At 30.1% G+C, this 24,097-nt stretch overlaps 1 protein-coding gene across 1 annotated transcript; it reads right to left on the reverse strand.

Moving 5' to 3' along the window:
• Positions 1–9,514: 9,514 nt before the first annotated feature.
• LOC136985558 (asparagine--tRNA ligase, cytoplasmic-like) lies at positions 9,515–20,355 on the reverse strand. Its single transcript, XM_067282863.1, has 3 exons — positions 20,173–20,355; positions 19,209–19,370; positions 9,515–9,646 (listed from the first exon to the last, which is right to left on the reverse strand). Exons 1-3 carry the CDS (start codon positions 20,353–20,355, stop codon positions 9,515–9,517), a joined length of 477 nt encoding a protein of 158 aa, XP_067138964.1.
• Positions 20,356–24,097: the final 3,742 nt, after the last annotated feature.

Below are 24,097 nucleotides of genomic sequence, written 5' to 3' on the forward strand. Positions count from 1 at the left end.
GGCCCTGACTATAAGAAAATGTGATTGAAAAAATGTTAATTGTACTCATAGGAAGTTCTTTTTAACATCTTTAGCATTATCGTCAACATGAGGATTATAAGATTTATGAGTAGTCAAAATTGTATTTTCTTGCAGTTTTAGGTATCAATTTACTTTTTTAAAAGTTTTTAATTTTATTTCTTAATTTATTTTTGCATTTGCTTGAATTATTTTATTTTATTTTTTATGTTCTTGAATTTTCCAAAAAATGCTTTGAGCTGAATATTGTGATGTTATTGAGAGGTGTTTGTATAAAAAATGGAATTTTTCCAGGTTGGTAGTTTTAATTTTTATTTTGTTTTATTTATTTTTTTTCATTTTAAATCTACTAGTGTCAGATATATTTTATGTATTTGTAGCCTGAAGAGGGGATGCTTTAATCCTGAAATGCATAGCAAATAAAAATTTTTGTCAACTGAAATCCTGATTAAAACAGACTTGCTTATAAGACAAACTCAGATTTACCATTTGATTGTCTCAAATGGAACACCTGTAGGTTTTTCTGAATTTATGATATAAAGTCTGTCATAGTGATTTAGTTTCTAAATCATTGTATAAATAATGACGTTTTAAAATTTTATTTTTCAGTTTGTAACAACATTTACATATAATTTACAAAACAGTTTAAAGCTTGCCAATATTAAAACAATCTTCCTTTCCTAAAGTCATAGCAGTCTGTTTACATAACTATTAATTATACTACATAATTATTAATATAATATACTATTAATATCTTAATACTGTTAATTAGGGAGAGGAAATGTATTGCTGCAAGACTTATTTTATTGTAATTGAAAATAAATAAATAAATGTATATATACATGGAAAAATAATGACAACATATATAAGAAAATAACTGTTTTTAACAAAATAAAATAAAAGCGCTATTCAATTTTTAATGGTTTTATTAAGAACTAACAATTTCATATTAATAAATTCTTTTAATTTAAAAATGTTTGAATTTATAATTACGTTCAGTCAATACAATAAACAAGTAAGCGATATTTTAATAGTTTTATATTTTTTTAATTATCATGTACCTGTACATGTACATGTGCCTGTTAAAATACGTACTTGATATGGACATTAGTATTTTTATTTTTTGTTTTATTATCAAACATAAACATAGATCTAAATTAATATTGATATAGATATGTGACAGTGGTGCCCAAAGACTACAAAAAAGGAGAGCACAAGTTATAAAAAAAAGGGGCAACATACATTACTTGAGAAGTTTCAAACTATGATTTGTATAGGAATAGGAAACAAAAAGACTTCAGAATCAGACACAGACTTTTGACTCAGAGTTGAAGAGAAGGCTATCCGTTTGCTTCTGTAACTATTCTTTAAGTTTGATTGTTGAAGTTTTTTGAAATAACCTTTAAGTTATATACAGATATACAGATTTAGATTTTTTTATTATTTTCAGTAATTTTTACCTGTATACAGTGTATATTAAAAGCAAAATTTTCTGTCATCACCACACACAAATAAAGTAAATTTAAAAATTAATTTGATTTACATTTTGAAAATTTCAAAACAAGTTTTTAAACAATGTTTTAATTTTCAACTGATTTGATTTTAATTCAGTTTTGGTTTTCGAGTAAAGGCCAGAGTTTTAATTGTGTTATTATTTTTAGTTTTAATTAATTTTTAGGTTTAATTTATTTAGTATTAATTTAGTTTGTTTTATAATTATTTTTAATAGTTATTAATTTATTACTATTTATTTAATTTTGCCATTTTTTGAATCTTTAATTACGACTTTTTAAATTAATTGCAGCTTTTTTCTTTTCTAATATAACTATTGAAATTGTTTCAGCATCATTTCACACAAAACATAATCATATTTAAATTGATTTTAATTTTTTAGTAACTTCATTAACTTTTATTTTAATCTGCCTGCTTTAAAAAAATTTTTTAAATTTTAATTATACATGAGTTAATAAGGATTGAGCTATTGGGCTACCTTGTACTTTGTAAAAAGAAAATGTCCTCGTTTTGCTAAAATTAACATGTAATACAGTACTTTTAATTGTGATTGTTAATTAATTATTAATTGGAAAATAAATTATCAATTGCTTTAATAGACATATTTCTCTTAGCAAAATTATGCTATTGTTTTTCATTACTAACTTCTGGAACTTAACCCATGTTTCGTGTTAGCCCTTTAGAAAAGTTTCATACCATACGAAACAAAAATCTTTTTAATAAATTAAACTGTGTCTGATAATGTTCATATTAATAAATAAATAAAAAACAAAAAGTTCTAGCAATCAAAATTCTGAATTTTATTATTATTATGAATTTTAATTTCTCTAATTGTATTGTATTCTAAAAAAAAAAAAAATAGAATCTTAACTGAATGTAAATATAGTTTTAAATAAAAAAATGTTTCCTTACTTAACAGATCACTTCTTTCTCATTAAATTTTATAATAAAATATAGTTTTTGTTCATTTCTTTGAAATAAAATACTGAAGAGCTGGTGCTATTGAATAACTTCTAAATGAAACCACAGTCAAACTTGGATATAGCACCAATGAATACTTGGAACAAATCTTCCCTATAAACAAGCAAAAATTATTGTGACATTGCCATAATGCTGGGCTACAATTTTTAGTCAATTTTTAATTTTTAATTTAAACTGGGACATCGTGCAACTTTGTCATATCATAACATAAAAACAAAGCAATTGCCACAGCTTGCTTTGTTTGTTTTTTGCTCCTGTCTTCCATTAGGTGCACATGTTCTGTTCCATTCCATTTTATTTTTGACCCCTTGGCCTAAATTCTGTTAGGTGTGCTCAGTTGTAAGAGAGAGCACAGACATATTGTCACTTTAATACCTCTGTATATCGAAAATGAAGTCATGGACCCTCATTACATTTTTGGATTCAGTTAATGGAAAAAGGCAAAGTTTTATCAAAATTGGCCTATTAAATTTTGAGAACAAATTCAATTCTATAGCAAAGCCCATAGAAGACGTGCTAACAACTGTGGAACATCACACATCGCTTTGTTGGGCGCACTCATGCTATGCTCTTATAGCTCAAAAACAAAGTCATGGGTCCCCATTTTCTTTTAATAGGAATTTATAGGTCTGCAATTTGGATTGGGCCCAATAAAGAGGAGAATCCTTCAATAGCTGTGAATTACTAAATTCATACTTTTGCCCTGAAAACACTGTTATCACCAAATCACATTCCCAAGCTTGTATGTTGTATCGAGTCTATAAACACACAACCTCTAATTCTTGTTTGACTTAGTGCCGCACTCAATTTAGTATCAATTTCAGAGGTGATGAAACATATACAGTCAATATGGACATAGATTGCTGAATCCAGATTTATTTAAAATAATTACAATAAATGTAAAATTAAAGTAAGTTTTAAAAAATTAGCTTGAAGAGAAAAATTAGCATACTTCTCCGTATCCATATTTACCGTAAGGTTCTTTTCAATGCATGTGCCTTTAAAAAAAAATCTTTTATTACTGGCTCAAATGTTTTCAAAGAAAATGGTCATGAAATGCTAATTAGAACACATGTTTAAATTTTGAAATAGTTAAATTGGATCCAAAAATGACGTGATCAAAATCTCAAAAATGTTTTATCACATTAGAACTTACTTGTACTAAGCACTCCTTGAAAAGATTAGCATTTTTGTGTTGTATGATGTTTAGATGGAGTTGAGATATTCTGACACATTTTTAACTTTAAAATTTCTTTCATTTTTTTGGAAATCTGTTTTCTATCAATTTCCAGAAGTGTCATCCTGGATCCATGATACAGTAAGACCCCGCTTAACATGGGGGATGTGTTCCTAGATGACAAAGTGCTAAATGAAACAGTTAAACAAGGTCATTTTAACACAAATAGGGAAAGGGGAACAAGCGAACAAAATAAGCAAATTGTACTATAATTTTAAGTTATTTTTATATTAATTTGCATAATAATATATGTTAAATAACACACAAACATATGCACAAAGAAATGTAAAGTTCGTCTTTTGTGATGACGGTCCTGGCTCTTCTGAAATTTTTGTTTTTTGCGATAAAGTTGTGTAGTTTTATTTGTCACTTTTTTTTCCTTCCTTTAAGCAAACGTCGGTAGCAGAAGATTACATCCAAAACACCTTGTGTTACTTTTGCCCTCCTTTTAAAATTTGAATCATTACCTACAATTTGATCAACGATTTCAGTTATCATTACCAAACTTTTTACTAAGGAAATCTGTAGAGAAATTCTCTGGGTTCTTTGTCTTCAGAATCTCTATTTTCCAGTTCTACACAAATTCCTTGTTCTGCCAGTTCTTGAAAGTTGTCGTTGGTAAGGCTCTCACCAGAAACCTGCTGTAACTCTTCAATATCCTGCTCATCTACATCTCCTTGTCCCACTGTATCAATTAGGTTGACAATTTGGTCAACCTAATGATACAGAAATAGGCTCTTGTTGAGAATTCTTGGATATCTCCAGCCATAACTCCGTTCATTGCAGCTATCAGTTAATTCATGCCAAGCGAAGTTGATATTGCCTATGGCTTCTATGATGATATATTTTTTCCAAAATTGTACTAAACAAACATAGATTTAAGGAAAGTACAGTGCTACGACAATTGACACCTTTTGCTGATTGGTTCGTGTTTGGGAATAATTGTGTTATATATGAATCAATGAAATGTCGCGTTAATTTGAATCGGCGTAAATTTTGAGTGTTCTTTAGACTTCGAGCAGACTGCATTATATTGAATCAGTGTTAATCGAGGCAATGTTAAGCGGGGTCTTACTGTATTTTATACATGGGTTCTCACTAGGAAATATTCCATATTTTCTGAACTTCGTGGTGAGGGAACCATGTGTGTATATATATTTAGAAAATAATTTGTTGTGAATAAAATTATTTTACTACTACTTCATCAGAAAAAAATTTAATGTAAAAAATTTTGAAATATCATTTATAATTCTGAATGGCAATATCTATATTAAAGATAACCAAAGCATAGTTGAGTTACATTTAGCTTGAAAATTAGCTATACAGCTTAAACAACATATTTAGAGATTCTGAAGAGCTCAAAAACAATAATATAATAAAGATTTTGTTACAGAAGAGAAGTTGATGTCCCAGCAGCACACTTAGTGTTTGTTCATATCACTGGATCCTATCAATGCTATGACAATGCTACATCTTGATGTTATTAATCAGAATTAGTATGATCCAAAGCATGCTTAGTCGACCATTCTTGATCTATATGAATATTAATTACAAAAAATTTTAGAAAAGACAATATTAATTAAGAACCCAATTTTTTTCTGAGGATTTGGAGCCATATAAAATTAACATTTGTTACTCATATACCATTGTCAGATATAAGGAATTTAGCCCGTGTGACTGTGTGTACAAAATTGTCAGATTTACATGGGTAAGACGATTTAGGTTGTAATGTACTAAAAATACCAAAAGAGATTTTATTAACAACAACTAATTCTAGTTTATTTCAATTAATTTTCAAGTCTAGTCTCTATACATAAAACTAACAATCAATCAGTTTGTCAGTTTGTTGCTGCATCATGGGAAAATGCCTGAACTTATTTTAACCAAACTTAATATTGTGAATCTATCAATTCAAGAGGTCTAAACATACAGTTTAATTTATATAATATAGATTTTGAGATCATATATCGGGGATGGTGAACCATTTTGAGTCCACGTGCCCAGTGGTGATATTCGAAATATTTAACAAGGGGTTCGCTAGCAGAAAATTTCTCCCTGACAATCACCGACAAACGAAATGGAAGTTTTGGCTAGAAATAAATACAACACCTTTTCTTGCAACCATATATATAACAATCAGTGGCGTATTTTAGAACGTAACGAGCCATGGGAGAAGGCCAGGTGTAACAATAGTATTTTACAGCTGTCGACCTTTTTTTTTTCTCAAGGCAGAGAAATTCTTTACTGCAATATGGCGCTTCTACAAACTACACACATGTCATCATCTCTCAAGATACATTATACTTACTCTTTTGCTGTCCATAGCCCAACACGTGTTCCACACCATCTTGTATTGTCTCGCGCGCGTGGGCATTCTGGGATCTCTCTTATGACTGGATCTACTTTCAAGAACACTCTTGAATCGATCGCGAGAGATCGCACCAAGACATACTCCCTCACCTTGCTCACAATCTAGATTGAAATACTCGGTGCAAACGGGGTATAAGGCCTAGTTTAGTAGTATTACAGAGTAATAATACGCATATTTTAATATATTTTTTTTAAAAAAAAACAAACCCACTGAGAAATGTTCCGTGTGTTTAACAAGGTTCGGGAAACTGAAAATTTTAACAACGGGTTCGCCCGAACCCGTTCAGAAAACTTTAACAACGGGTTCGGGCGAACCTGTGCGAACCGCCGAATATCACCACTGCACGTGCCATGTAGTAAACATACTTAAGTTTTAAAATGTCTATGCATTCCAAAGGTTTACACTTGGAGTAACTTTATTTTAAAAAATGAGATGAGTATGCTTTAATTAAAATAAGTGTAAAGAAGCTGATTGAAAAATGGATGATCAGGTGATAAAACGAAAAGATAATTGAAAAAAACAAGTGCTAAACTATTTGAATGAAATCAAAATTGTTTTGAGTGTTATACTGTTAATGCTGATGGCAATGTGATGTTGGGAGCCATCTACAACAGTTGATCTCCATTACTAGTGATTACAATGACTGACTGATTGTGAATGTATCCATTATTGAGCAGTAATGGATATATAGTTAGCATGATCTCTTCAATGTATGTTGTCTTTTGTAGCACATCTACAATTGGGTATTTTTGAATAGGATAATATCTACCTGCACACAGCTCAGATGTGCCTCCATAATGTTGACATCCTCTCTTGGTTTGCTTACTCTTTAGAATGTGTGCACAAATTCATTGATGGCTGAAGTTAATCTGTAAAGAAGTTAGGTTTTTTTCAAAGATTGGTATGCAGTCACACAGATGACTTACACTGTCTTGTGATACAGACTATTTATGAGTGCAACAGGGGGATACCACAAGATACTAACTGAATAATAAATGTAGTTTACTATTAAATAACAATATTATGGAAAATTTACTGTTTAATCAGTTATATTTTAATCCCATTATTATTGCTTGTGAATTGTATCTACCAGGCATTTGAATTGAATGAAAAATTTTAAAGTTAAATACAGTAGAGCATCATTTATCCAAAAGCTTTCCAGTCGGACTGTGTCATGCTGAATTGAACTTTTTTGATACTAGATTAACTTCTAAAGAATAATTTTTTTGTTTTTATATTTTTCAATATATTTGTTTTGTTTGTACAAAATAAAGAAATAATTTTTAATGATACGAATAGCCTCAATTATTATTATAAGAATATTTCGTTAGGCTTAAAATCGACAAAAATTCAACACGAAGCGACATGCAATGGAGAAAAATTCAACATCGGATAGGTTAATATACTTTTTTCGTACATAATCGGTTATCCAAAACAAATCAGTTATCCGAACAACCCCAGTCCCCAATTGATTTGGATAAATGACGCTCTACTGTATTTGTACAAAGTTTTACATATGACTGTTGCCTTCACTTTCATTATATAAAATCATAACGACAAGACAGAATGGATTAATATTCCCTTTGGTTAGCAAAATGACTCAAAGACAAGAAAAAACAGGGACTGTTTTTTGAGTCATTTTGCAAATTTTAGAACTCTCAAATTTTCATCATGCATTACTGTCTATGGGAAAAAATTTAAATATTATATATCTGAGTAGGTCTGGGCTCCACATTATCTAAAAATATAACTGAAAATAATGAATCTTTTGGATTCTACACTTTGCTTTCATTCCAATTTCTGTGAAAGAAATAATGTGAGCAAAAACAGAAAAGTGTTTTATAAATGATATTAGCAAGCTGGACATTATCTGTTGAATTCATTCTCAACATTTATGAAAAATGACTAACAAAAACATCTTAATTCAGCATTACGTTTTGTTAACTATAATTAGTAAGAGCATCAAAGCAACTAAAACTTCATCCATAATAAGAACAACTAATTATTTCAAAATTAACTTACTATTTTGATAATTTGTTCTTTATGAATTTTTTTTAAATTGAGAAAATTTTTCAGTGAATTGTGTATTTGTTTTTAACTTGTTATATAGTCTAGAACAAAATTCTTCAACCTTTACAGACCTGTGAACGAGCAAAAATAGGAATAATATTTCACAGATTGGCAGAAGGCTAAAGATAAATTTTCTTAGACTTACGAGTTAAACTGCTTAAACATGGATGATGCATGTGACTGTTGTAATTAATATAAACAGTTTTTATGTATTTTTTATTATTACAAAATTTCCTGCTGGGTCTATGAAATTTTTCATGGACCGGCAGGAAATTTCTGCAGACTAGCATCAGTCCACAGACGCAAAACTCAAGCATCAGTCCACACCCAAGATGAAGAACACTGGGTCTAGAATATCAGAAGACAACACACATTTCTAAAGTCGTAATATTCATCTTTTTTCATGCTTTGGAACAACAATCACCTATAAAGTCCACTATAAAATTGTCCCTATCTTTTGGCAATAGTTATTTAATCGCATTTTAAAATTATAAAAAAGAAATGAATATTTTTTATGATGTGAAAGTGCATTTTTATTGATCTTTTACTTTTAATGGAATATAAAAAACAACATGGATCCTATAATAATTTCAAGAAGTGTTTTTTAAAACATATTTTACAAACAAAATAATTAAAATGTTATTTGAAAGTTTTGATTTATTTAACGGCGAGAGATACTTTCAGAAATAAACCAACAGTAACTGTGATGACAAAGCATTCATAGATTACTGTAAAATATTTTTTTTTGTTTGAACATTTAATAATAATGAATTTGTTAATTGAGAAATTATAAAACTACCAGTGCTATGCTATGTAACTGGCCTTATGTGTAAATATTGTAAACACTTGAGAAGTGCCTGTTTATAGATAATAATGTAAATGTCCAATTATCAAATTAAAAACAGTATTTTCAGCAGATTTACTTCATTCATTGCATGATATTCTTCAACAATTAAATACATGTATTCCCTAGACTGCAAAAAATAGAATTATTATTGTGTACTTGAATTGTCCTTAAATATATTCTAAAGCCAAACAATTGCCAGATTATATCAGGCTCATTACAATTAACAATTTCTTATCATTTAATTGTTAATAGTAGAAATAATATAACCCAATATAATCTGGCAATCATTTGGCTTTTAGATGTTGATGCTTAAATATATTCCATAATGTATTTCTGTCAGATATATTATTTATTTCTAAACAAGTGCATGGTCCACACTCTGAATAAACAATAAGTATTTTGGTCTCATCTTGGGATTTCCTTATTAAATAAACTCAAAAATAAATTTCAGATTGCTAATCATATTTCTGATCATCCATTATGGTACACAACGGTCAACAAAACGAGGATAGAGACAGGCATCTCTGATATGGTAACGGTTCAACAGCCAAGTAATGAAACGCTCAAGTCCAAGTCCGTATCCACCATGTGGACAACTTCCAAATTTTCTCTGAAATTTAAATAGTTTGTTGTTATTCTAATTTTATTTTATTAAAGAATAAAAAGTAGAAATGTAAATAATTTGTATAAAACATGATTAGTATACATATAATCTTATTACTTTTATGTGAAATGGAATTTAATATGATATAGTAGTGTTAATATGAGGAATTTGTGCTTTAATTGAATCCATATTTTTGTGTTTTTCATCATGGCCAAATAGTCTTATAAAACTCATTTTTTTAATGTATTGATATTTGTCATATATTGGAAATTTAGATTGAAATTTTTAAGTATTACAGAATGAACAATATTAATATGTCATTAGAAACTGTAGTTGTTTATCTAATATATAGATAAATATTGTAAGTGGTTCATAATTATGACTATTATTGACTAATTGTATAAACAAACAAAGACAGTAAAACCAGGAGTTTGGTCACAAATTGATATTAATGAATTTATTAGAGACAAAGTTGTCATCTCAATTTTAACTTCATTTATTAATAAAATAAAAACTTTACTAATTTCTCTGTCCTATGGCTTGAAAATGTATTAATTTTAAAAACAGATTTTTCTAAATATCTGATTATCCAGTATTTGAATAGTCTTTGTAGGTTCTATGCTTTTAACCTTTAGTTTGATTAATTTCAAAGTTTTAAGAATAATTATCTCAGAAAAGTTTAATGTAGAGACTCTACTGGTCTTTGAGTATAAAATGGTGTTTTTTAATTTGCATAATTCCCTAAAAATAGACCAAATACAGACCTATTATTTTTATAAATAAAATAATAATGTTTATAGAAATTTTGTAAGAGTAATAAAATTTTTTTAGCATAAATGTAAAATACAAATTAAAATATTTTTAAAAAGATTTTAAAAAATACAAGGCTAATTCTAAATCTGTTCCAGATTTAGCAAAACACATACAACTATATTGAAATAATTCCTGTGTTGTTTGAATATGTTTATCACCACTAGAGCCAGGACAGATTGAAAATTATACTTGTATTTTTTTAAAAATAAAATAGTTGAAAAAAGATTTAAATTTCTGGCCACACTGAATATTTTAAAGTTGTATTTTACTTAATAAAATTAATAGTCTTATAATTTTTTTCCCCCAAGTCTCAGATAATTACTATTTTTCTTTACTGCAACTTTTATTTACAGTAGATTCAAGTAAATCACCATCATTATATATAAAACATTCATTTATATATTTAAATGTTTTTGATGAGATTATGTCTCATCTCTAAAATCATGGTGCTGTCAATGGCTGCACACCTTAGAGGTATGGGAGTACATGTCAGGAATTGCAATTTGGCACAGAATATTTGGTGCCCAAATCATGCGCACATAAAATAAACCAGGCTTGTAGGTAGTTGGGACCAGAACCAGGTCAAAAGAAAATACGAAATGCTGACATTATTTTTACAAACAGGTGCTAGTGTGAGATTTGCGCATGCATTGCTCGTGCCTCCAAGACATAGTCTTGTCCCAAGAATGGCTTCGCCATTTTACTTGTTTATATTAATAAGAGACTAGTATCTTAATTAGGGCTGTCATTCCCTCCCTTTTTAATCAACATCAGCATATTAAAGTTAGATTAAAACTTTCATATATTTTTTTGACAGTTTGATTAAATTGAAGGCAATAATTAGTTTAGGATTGTTTTTCTATATATTGACATAGTTGCAATTGACAGCCTACACACTAAATAAATAAATATAAATGTTTTGTTTATCATATGATGATGGATCAAAATCACTCAAATATTTGCAGAGATTGTGAGAAACATAATTATTCATCATTACTACTTATACTATAATATATTTTAATCGTGTATATATAATATAATGTGAAGTACACATACATAGACGAGATTCTTTGCTACAAACTCAAAATTAAATACAACAAGAATTAAGCAAATAAATGAACAGATATTGATAATTATATCACAGAGACTTGAAAGCCAAAATTATGTATTATGTATATTTAGACACCACTAAATTAAAGATAACTATACTTCAATTTTCTCGGTTGTCCCATTATACTAATATGAAGATTCTCTAAAGATTACTGAAAATAATGTTACCCATAAAATAATATTACTATTTAAATAAAGTTAGATAATTGACCATTTGTGGTCTATGAGCTCAATTTTATTCAAAGTTACGCTTCCCTGTATTATAAAAATCATCCTCTAAGATAAAAGTGTAAAATAACCTAGTCCATTTTTTATCATGTCGAGATACTAATAATTAACTGATTATTTACCTTCTTGACTGCTTGATTAATATTTACATTTAATATCTGATACTGTTTGAAATGTCGATCAAAATTTAATTAATACACCCTCTTGGGATCCTATCCCTTGGCTCCCTCTCTAGTAATCACAGCCATGTAATTCAGTCCGTATTTTACACAATTTCTCATCAGAATCCATCTTCCTACAACAACTTACACCTATCCTCATCCTACCGCTCTGTTATGGTATGAAAACACACTGTTACTTTTCTCTCTAAGAATATACTTGTTAAAATGTGCTTAAATATAACTTACACAACAGACATAATATGTCTCTATGTTAAAACTCTATGAAGAATAAATATTCAATAATTCTATTATCGTCAATGAGCATAATTCTCTCAGATATCAGATTTTTGCGAGGAAATAGGTTACCTGACGTTTATCTTCTTTACACACTTAGTTAGCGATATAGTAACAACTCTTTTATTTTCCGCCAGGATAATAAAGGAACACACAAAACTATGTGTTTCACTCACTGAAATTACACCCCCATAATGTCAGATATTACTAGATATAATGACTGTGTACCTCACCTAAGTCACAAAAAAAATAAAAATATGAGACTCAAACTCATAATAATACCAATATCTCATAGTTGGTATATAAGTTTATCGAAAAAAAAAAAAAGTATAGCCTTATCAAAATAATCAATAGAGAATATCAAGTGAAATCTAACTCAGACATTACGTGTAGAATTCTGAAAATCTTGAAGAGCTAAAACTGATACTGGTGTATGAGTATATCACAAATTAGTGAAATTTGTTCTCCATTAAATTTAGAGTGTAATGTAACCCGATTACTCGAATACCATATTGCAGTAACTAGAGAGACAAACAAATGCTATAGATTAATCATATTTATATATACCCAGCGTGCGCTGATACCACCGGCGTATGTGAATCAGAATATATCTGCTGGCGGTTCTTATGTAAAGCCAACTTAAATAATTATAATATTAAATAAAATATAATATATAAATCCGAGGCATTTTATTAGACGTTGTGAGCAGTATGCTGCCAAAAGATTTGTACTTATAAACTGATACTAATTATAAAAATAATATTACCTCACATTGTCTAAGGACCTATTGTATTAAACCAATATAAAATTATTTGATCAAGTTGAGAAATATGATTCAAATAATCTATAAAAAAAAATTAATCACTTGAAAGAAAGTAAGATAAGTAAATCATGTCAGAACTTGTCCAGCCATGACCCAGTTCCCACGAACTCCCTAAAAGAGTGACGTCATAATCTCACAAAATTAATTTTTAAAATACTTTAATTATAGGCCGTTGTACATAGGCCAAAAATTCTCTGCATATCGTTTGGTCGTGTTTATTATATATACGAAACTAGAAACTGGGTGTTAGAATTATTCAATGTTAAATTGATATGAATTGTAGTGAACGACCCCAAGTTTAGGAAAAATAAGTTAAGTATAAACTTATATCTAAACAAAGCGTTTGAATAAATTTATACCTAACTATGTCCCGAAAGTGAACTGTACTATGCTAAAAAAACCATTAGAACAAGAATCCCTGGAGCCACCTAATTCGAGAGATATAACTCTCAACTAAATAATCATGATTTAACCGATCTGCAGTATGTGTGATGAAAATCAAATTCCCTACTCAAATATAGTTAAAATTTTATATAGCAGAGAGAGATTAATGTTTTACGAGATCTAATGTACATATTACAATACAAGCCTTTTTGACGAGGTGCCATTTAATAAGCACTTACCATATTAGAGAATATATTAAATGAAAAGATTTCTATCTGATTATTAATTTTCTTGAAACATATACCAGTGTAAGAGAGAAGATCAGATAATCTAATCAATACTTAACCCTATTCTGAGTGGTCTTCTTTGCAAATTTTTTGCTCTAGATTACACAAAATGTGTTGGTAAGAAGTTACATTAAAAAAAACCTCAAGTGATGAACCTTATAGATAATAAAAATTTAACAATACAAAAATTGAGAATATAGTGTGGAGATCATTGCGTATTAGGCAAGATGAAATGAGACTGTTATGGGAGGAAAGTTACTTTACGAGATGTAAAGCCTTGGAGTTAGTCACCGACATGTTAACACAATATTATATATGAAAAATGAAAGTGTGATCAAATTATTCGACATATTTTATCGTTCCAAAATCATCGTCACAGAGACGCGAACTCATAGCTCTACTAATGGACCTCGCAGGATTTGCCTACATACAGGTCTTCTCACTGCTCTTCTGTCAACAGTATAACAGCTTTCCCTCCTGCTTCAGGATATATTTAACCGACCTTCCCAAGTCACGTGAGCCCCGAACTCACCATCCTAACTCCAACTAGATATGCGTGGTATGAAATATGTGCAAGTAAAGTTGATATATGGTAAGCATGGAGAAGCGTAGTAAGGGATGTATATAAGGGGGAAGATCACGAGAACGGATGTGGTACTACTGACTCTCAAAGTGCCAAATTAGGTTGTATAAGTTATGTCAATAGCTCAGTGAACACGAGTAGATCAAGAAAAATATGTATTTCTTGAAAACCGGCGAAAGGCCAGAGTTTGCCAGTAAATCTATGGAAAAAGAAAGTGCGAAATGCCGCCGAAAAACGAGTCCGTATTTAGACTGTGAGTAGCAGTCTCCTCTGCACTGAACTTCCTTCAAGCTCCGATCTCCTCATAATCTCGCATCTCTCGTTGTTTTCAACTCTCTCTACACTGTACCAAGACTGACCGACAAATGTAATACGAGCGCTATTAGACCTCCGCACGAGATCCTGGCAATAGTAAATTCAGGAATTATTAACACTCTCGAGTTGATAACAAAAGGTAAATGAAAATTCCCCCAAACCATTGTGACACTACCAATGTGTTTTTACCAAATTGAAATTTAATGTGCTTGTGGAGAAATTGCATTCAAAACTACTTGTTTGAGTATGAACACCTTATCTAGCCGATGATAGATAATTAGGGTATCTTATATCCATATAAATCAGAAATGATATATTTTTCCATCATATTTCCTATGGGATAATTTACCAAGTAATGATTCCTTCTTTAAATCTAGAGTACGTAAAGCCCCGCCCAAACGCCACCTTCACCTCATCTCACCTCCAGAAATGTTCATTCCAAAAATCCTGAAAATTCGTAGTTTTATTTGCACAAACCGCCATTATGAATATCCGAACCGTTCTCTTTGTTCAAAATTTTTGTGAATATTCCTACACCAAAGTATGCTCAACATAAATTCAGCCACATATAGCCCTTTCGACCTTCAGTGGATGTTTTCAACCACTGCATGCTGAGGCACACTATAAGACGAAACCTCGCCGTTGAGACTTCTGTGTAAAAATATAAAGGCATGCGTACATCCTTCCCGATATCACCCACTACACTCCACACGCAATCGTCAGATCAAGAATCATTAATGGGTCTCTCACCCATGGTCTATACGGCACACTCTATTTGGAGTTATTGAGTGTACCCTCGGTAATGCAATCTGTCTTACTGGCCAAGGTGAGGAGAGGAACCTTCTCCGCCGAAATGCAAATAAGGGCATTACGTGCTACCTAAGAGAATTAAGTATCACGCCCTCTATTGTCTGTATTGGCCCATCATATGCATTGAATTATTATGGATATGCTATGGTGTGATATTAATTGCCCGTTGTATCCTGAGTCTACCGAGATGCTATCTACTATAACATGCCAATTATTACGATAGTTCTCAGTTGTGTGTGCCGATGCGCTTTTGCGGACAACGAGCTGTCGTTCTATCATAATTGAGTGAGAGTAGTCTGTGGTTAATAATTGTAGGATCAGAAGTTGCTGTCATATATCTGTGGCCTACATTATATTGTGTTGCACGGGTAGCCAGCTACGTCTGGCCACATACCAATCGAACGCCGTATCTTTCTGTCTCCTTCAAATCAATCCATGATAAAAATTTGTAATTTATTAGAAATTATGGTATGTCAATAGTTTTTATGATGTCGTGTTTTTTTTACCGTTTAACCTATAGAGTATGATTAAACTCACTCGTATCTGTGTTATCGTAATAAAGTTATCACTCAAATGTGAGTTCATATTTCCGTTAAATTATATATCTCTCACCGCTCTCTCCGCAGACCAAGAATAGTACCAGTGACGTTTGATATTTCGTGACCTTTAATATATATTGCAGACAAGAGCACTACAAAACGTAAAATAAATATTCGTGTGCGCATCTAATGGGCTCTTAACCAATATGAATTCTTCATTTTGTGTTAATAATATAATAATAGTTTTAATATGAACGAAGTCAGTCTAGTATAAATTGTGTATGGTTTATTATTGTTTGCTGTTTCGTATTGAATAATTCAACTTCTTATATATAACATAATTCTGTGTTTATTTCTCGCGAAAAATTTACTGGATACATAATCACAATATCACATAAAATAACGATTGAAAACAATATCATACCAAATCCGTATCAGCAGAATTCACATCGACAAGTGTCTTATCCGGCCCTGAATAGAATGCCGATAGGAATGTAGGCGAAGACAGTGAGGAGGCGAGACATGAACAATTGTAGGAAAGAGGCAATGGTTCGTAATCCTGCTTGTGCATTCGTCTCGGTAGCTATCGGCATTAGATATACAGGCTTGATATCAGGTGCCCTCTATGTTTGATGTTGGCATGCAGTTTTTAGGCTGCAAGGCTGTAGCCTCCCAAAGAGTCTAAAAGAAAACACAAGTGTAGTGAACACCAATAATTGAGTGCCACCACGAATAGCTTAGTGTGGACATTAGTGCCAAGTGGCTGTTAGTAAGAAGATTTATATCTACTTAATACTAATAAAACTGAATGCGATCGCAAATTTTAATACTACTTAACAACTAGACAGACAGCATGAAAACCAAACAAACACAATGACAAACTAGATGAGATGAACGGACCGACAGAGACATATGAGCAAAACCCCAAATTTTCTATATTTTTTTTTATGTATTTATTTAATTTGTTTTTAAATGTTAACTTACTCACTAACTAAACTAACCTAACAAAACCTAGGACGAAGCTAACCAGACACTAAAGCTAACAAACCCTAACCCAATCCAGCCTATCATAACCTAACCGGAAACTAAGCTGAGTCCTTAATCTAACTTATAATTAGGACTAACCGAATTTAGACTAAAAAGAAGACAGAAAATAAAAATTAAAATACAAAGTTGAAAGGCAGTTATATACAGACAGTTGGAAAAAAAAAAAGCAAGGGAAAGCTAATTGCCATTCGTGCCCCTGTAGTGAGTGCTCTTAAGAACACACACCACTAAGGGATATGAATGCGAGTAGATGATGTAACATTGTACACGTGTGAATGAGTACAATGTTCAATATCTATAGAATTTTTCATTATGTTTTCCACACTATTTTACTTACAAAAGTAAAATTTCCTTTGATACATAAGTTACATCAATACAATATTAACATGGTAACTGGAAACTGATGGTGTCATCTTAGAATATTCGGTATGTGTAAAAGATTCTATCTAAAGATAGTTACTTATAAGAAGCAAAAATCATAATTTGATTTCAGTATAAATGTACTGTATTACTATAATTTACATTTCTAAATATACCAATCAAAACCTTGACAATCCAGTAAATAATTTAATGTAAAATTTGACAAACGTTTACAATCTTACACAAGACCTGCTTCAGGACAACAATGTTCTAAATTGGAATGCACAGAACTGAATGTTGTTGACCTGAAGTAGATCTTATGTAAGATCAAAAACATTTGTTGAATTTTACATTAAATTATTTACTGGATTGTCAAGGTTTTGTTTGACATAGTTATTAATCCAGTTATTGGGAAGAAGTTAATTTACATTTTGTTTTACAGTGCTTTTCTACCAAAATTTTATAAGATATGAAAAATGTTATTTGTTAATAATATCTTACAAAATTATTATCAAAATCAAAATACACTACAGATTTAAAGTCTAAAATTCAGTTTTGATTTTTTTCCAATTTTTTCTGAGATGCACTACTGAAAATATTTTACTACAGCAGAAATGAGTGACAAAAAAGTGTCCTGAATTGTTATTTATAGTATTTGCTAAATATCACATTGTTTCTTCATGAAGAAAGAATTTAGGCAATGACACTAAAAGTGTCTTTGCCTAAATTGAATTTTGATGCAACATTGGTGAAAACAGTATCTAGACAGAAATGAAAAGTTTTATCCTTGATTCAGAAGTGTCTTGCAGAATTACTAACTAGAATTTGACAGTAAGATAATGCAAAAAGAAAGGAAAATATTTTTACTGACAGATGACATTGATAGAATGTATAGTACATACAGTTAAGTTAATGATCTGTTGAAGTTAAGTTTCTGCCAGATGTTTATTTCTAAATTGCAGCAATCAGCATACCAACATAACAACTCATTAAAGAAATGGACAGGTAATGGGTCTTGCGCCATATTCTAAGTTTGAAGACTGCACAACCCATAGCATTAGTGTCTAGTTTGAGATTAAGCCATGGACAAGAAGGAATGTCTGAAAATACACAGGATTCAGCAAAGATTCTGGAATGGAAACAGAAGGAAATCTGCAATCATTTGTAACAAAGGAGATTTGTATCTACTGATATTACAGCTGATTATTATATTGTATGCTGTCATGACTGAGCATAACAGAAGCTACAATTTATTAATCCGTGATGTCATCAACATATAAGATAATAACTTAGATGACAGGGGAAGTGTTTAAAGTGCTATCAAAAGATGATTTTTCAATCTTTACAGTAAGATAAGAAAATGTCCAAATTTAACATGAATGTCAAAGAACATTTGTATAATACTAAAAAGAAATTAACTGCTTAATGCAAATGAAAATGCAAAATAAGATACACATACATTAATTAATGTCACATGTATTATTTAAATAGCAAAAGCAATTAATGTATGATTCCAAAAAGATAGATCTTGTTCTTGTACAGTATTCCCAATAATTTCTAGCATTGATAGAATATACTGTGGTATTTTTCTTCAGTATAGAAATTTCAGTACAGAATACACTTCCAAATCAGTAAATACTATAAATGTATAACATTTGTTATGAAGCATCGATATCACATACATTTTCACTACAGGCAGACTTAACTATATTTAAATACATATACACACATATTAAAGGAAATTGTTTTCCCATTTAATTTTTAAATATTAAAAAGTTTAACAACATTTTACAAAAATAAAATTTAATAAATACCTCATTAATTTCATCAGTCATTTTGCGTTCTGGCATCTCGGGAATGTCTTCTCCAAATTCATAATAACTACCATCTTCTTTTGTGATGTTATGCTCACGAAGGTATTCTATCGCAGCACTGTAATTCATTCTTCGGAAGGGTCGTTTTGGTGCTTTAAAGTTCTGTATAAATAAGTAAATATTAATATGTGATGAAATAAATTGTCATCTTTAATAATAAAAATTTTCAAACTATTTTTCTGCTAAACATGGTTCTTTATTTTCATTATTAGTAGTGGTAGTAGTTGAAACGAATTTATAATTCATAATTCCTTTTTCTTGCTATCAATCCTTTGCTTATCCAAATATAATTTGAATTTTGTTTCATTTTAAAAATAATATTTTATTTGGCATTTTATAAGACTTGAAATTATTAAAATTATAACATAATTCAATTGTACTGAAATTATAACGTGCTTTTGCACATATTCATGTAGAATATTTTAATGGTAAATGACCTTTTATTTATCAGGGGAAAAAAACAAGAGCTTTTTTAAAAAGTGTGCATTCTAATTTTATTTTTTAAACCAGAATATCGTAAAAAAAAAATAATAAAATTGGGATCAAGTACCAAAAATGCAGGATGACTTAAATACACTAAATACTTCCCTCATTCTGTGCTGAAATGGGGTGCATAACATATGCTGTAAAATACAGCATGTAAAGATATCTAATATTCTTAAAATAAATATTTTGTACATTTATCAATTTATATTGACTCAAGCATAATAAATGCAACATAAAATTGGACAGAAAAAAAATTAGCCTCTTAAATAATCAACTATAAAAAGTCTGGTAGAAATAGATTATATGGATTTAAATATACAATAAACTATTCTGACTAAACTAATATTATAATTTTTCTTCATTAAGTTACTCATTTTGAAAATATCTGAATAAAACAGAATATTTTAAATATACTTACAGGATTAAATTCGTACACCAAATGTCCAACTGGTGAAGCCAAAACTCTTTCAACCACATCAACAATTAAATCTTCAAGTTTATCTAATAGATCATCAAATGTAATAAATGGACATTCAGCTTCAATGTGTGTGAATCTAGAAATAAAAGTAAACTCTGTACATAATATACAATCCCACATCATCATCACAATAATGAAAAGATATATTTTTACTTTATCTTAAGTTAAACATCCAAATTTTAGATGTAATACAGTTTGTTATACTCTTTTTATAAGATATTTCTAATGACAACTTTAATTCTAATTATAGAAAATTTTATTCTTTTGCTAAACCCAAAGGAAAATATTTAATTATAAATTGTAAATTAACTTTTGAAATGTACCATATTAAACAACTTTAAAATTTCAGATAGCAAAAACAATAATAAATAATAAGATGGACAAGGTATATATGATATACAGAATGACAGCAATCACCATACACCATACATCCTTTTTGAAATAAATGAAAGGGAGTTTCACCAAAAATCCCAAAAAATTTTATAAGTAAATTAGATACACTCTATTGAATGGTGATATTTTTAACTTCCTTTTAATTTGGATTTAGATTAAATACAAAAAACATCAGATAATTTCAACTTATTTTTCCTGAAAATGCCTGCATTGACCATAAAATGATCTTGAAAATGTAATGCATGGAAAAAAATTATACTGTGAAAATAAGAAAATATCTTATTACAAAATGTTTTTCTTAATGTATGATTATTGTGCCAAGATCAACAATATGCAATCGATGCTGAACTGACAAAAATTGTTAGTGTTTCTACACGGTACTTTTATTTATGTAAACTCTGGCATAACCATTTAGCAACAATTTTAACTGCTGTTCAAACTAAGCATATACGCTGCTTGAGAAAAAATTTGTTGCTCAAAGAATTTCGTAGGACATGGCTACATAGATCGCTGACACCTTTGATAGGTGCATAACTGAAAATGTAAACACAAGCATAATTTTTAATTTCATGATACTGAATATTCTGCCAGTTGAAAAATATTGCAATGAAATGGCCTGTGATAAGGTTTAAAAAAATTTTTTTTCTGCAATGAAAAGGCCTGCCTAGAAAAATTCGGTTAATGTGAGCCTAGGTATACAAAATGGCGACCATCGACAATAACCTAAATGCGCCTATATTTAAACTTTTTTAAAACTAAAACATTTTTAAAACGTAAATTTGCTACTTACTTTTTCCCCTGCTTTTGGTTACTTTTCCTACTCTTGGACCAGAAACGAAAAATAAAAAAGTCGTCATACTACCTATAAATTCAATCAATGCATGGACAAAGTGAATTACGAGATTCTATACATCAGTGGTTCGAACAAAATTTGCCTGTATTGTACATAAATTTTACTCCTTTTAAGAACTGCAGTCTTACAATTCACATCTCTCTCGCCTTTTCATCTACGATAGGCAGCGTCTCCATAGAGGGTGGCACCTGCAATCCACGGCCACCTAGCCTTCCATGTGTTGTTCACATTGTCTTTCAAGTCGGAAATCACTATTACATATCCTTGGTTATGACAAATTTAACACGTTTAACACACATTTACACACTATAAACGCCCATTTAAACCACGTTTAAACACATTTAACTCCCATTTGCACACTTTCAAACATATTTAGCACATTTACACACTTTAAATGCACATTTGAACCACATATAAACCCTTTACAAAATTTTTACCTCACTTACACAATGTTAACGCACCTTTAATACACTTTTATGACATTTAACACACATTAAACACATTAAGGCAGTGGTTTCCAACCTGTGGGGCGCCCCCCTAGGGGGCGCGAGACTGTTGCAAGGGGGGCATGCAGCTGTTTCCAAAATATCATTTTCGAATACAAACCAAAAAAGTCGAATAGGTGTCAAAAAAATGAATCAGCAAAATAGGTATACGTAATCCACAATCTTCGCCGCGAATTTTTCGGGTACAAATGCTAAAACATCCATCCATACTCTTGCTGGAACGAAAACATCTCGCTTTCGTGTTTGGAGCCGAGCGCCGGCGGGGCGAGGAAACAAAAGACAAGCACTCGGAACATCCCGGGTATTCTCGTGCTTACTCGCACCAAACTTCAGTAAACAGAAGCATCTGTTTTTTTTTCTGTTGTCTATGAACAGAATTAGTTCGTTAGTAGTGCTTGCGATAACCACGTTGATATATAGAATGAAACACTTCGCTTTGGTAACTTCTAAATTAATATTGAGGTAAATTTCATAACTGTTATAATAGTACATTATTTTTAGTACATTTAAAATTATTATTTCTTATAATAAATAATTATTTTTTTATGTATATTTTTACATAATATTGTATATTATTTTGTAGCCCATTAAATAAATTATAATATCAGTTGAGTATTTATGAAATTAGATTGTTAGAAAAATTAAGGGAACGCAACAATTTTTTTTTAAGGGGGGCGCAGGTACAAAAAGGTTGGAAACCACTGCATTAAGGACACGTTTAACATGTTAATTACCATTCGCAAACTTTCCTCTTCGATAACTTTAGACTTCGAGTAAATTGTACAAACTTTAAAAAAACACAGACACTTTTTAAAAAATTAACAACGTGCATAATCCGTCTACATCGTAACCAAAATTCGAAATTCACATTATTCCTCGTGTTTCCTGAATGGAATTTTTTTATGGATATTTGCATACGAAGTCATCATTACTATCAGCGCCATCTACATTTCTTTTCTAAAAACACTTGCCATCGAGGTTACCGGAAACGCCGCCATTTTGTATACCCTAGGCTCACATTAACCAAAAATTCATTATATTTTCAAGATCATTTTAAGGTCAATGGAGACATTCTCAGAAAAAGTTTGAAACAAAAAAAAAATTTTTTTTTCATTTAATCTGAACCTGGATTAACAATTGCCATATTCCACTTAAAAAACTTGACTTTCAACCTAGATAGCCCATTTCTGGCAAATGTCAGAGTTGATAGATTGAGTGAGATCAATAGTCTATCCAGTTTACTTATATCAAAACTTTTTGGAATTTCAGATGACACTTCCCTTCATTGTAAAAGGGGATAGGGGTGATCTGTGGCATCTTATATGTTAAAACAAACTAATATGTATCTAATAAAAATTGACTTTTTAGTGTTAAAATACAATTAAAACTTACAAAATTTTTACAATATCATCTTTCAGAACAACATAATCAAACAATAATGTAAAAAACATTTATTTTCAAATCTAGATTGATTTTTTTTTAAATACGACCTCCAAAAATGTTATTTTTCTTTTATCAGAATCTAGCAACATGTGCCCAGCATTGCTTGGGTTTTGAGGGGATGTGGAATTGAGAGTGTGTGATAAAAACAATGGGTCTAGTAAACATGTATTTATTTATTGACTTGAGTATTTATAATAATGAAACTGTAAAAAAACAAAAAATTGCTCGGTCTTGCGGGACAAAGATCATTCTTAATCATCTATACAGACCCGCATCTAAAGGAACAAGTTTTTAATGTGATTCTACAGTAATAACATTAGCCTTTAGGTAGGCATTAAGCTACTCAGCAAGTATTGTCAGGCAAACCAACAACAATTAGCATTTATCTATTATTTTTGCCAACAGATGGTGCTACATGCAAATGATGCAGAATCTACACATTACTACAATAATTTGTGGTAATATATAGCTTAGTGTCTATTTCATGGTCTAAGTAATACTCATACAAACTTTGGTGTAGTTCGATTTAAGAATAATAATTTATATAAAGGACAAACCAACAAGAATTGATTGAAAAGAAAAATAATCAAAGTTAGCTATAAATTAATCTAAAATTATCCAAATTAAAATTATTTCTTCATTAATTATTGAATAAAACAAATTGCATTAC

Source organism: Centruroides vittatus, unplaced genomic scaffold (genome assembly GCF_030686945.1).
Source record: "Centruroides vittatus isolate TY-2023 unplaced genomic scaffold, ASM3068694v2 contig_971, whole genome shotgun sequence".
NCBI lineage: Eukaryota > Metazoa > Arthropoda > Arachnida > Scorpiones > Buthidae > Centruroides > Centruroides vittatus.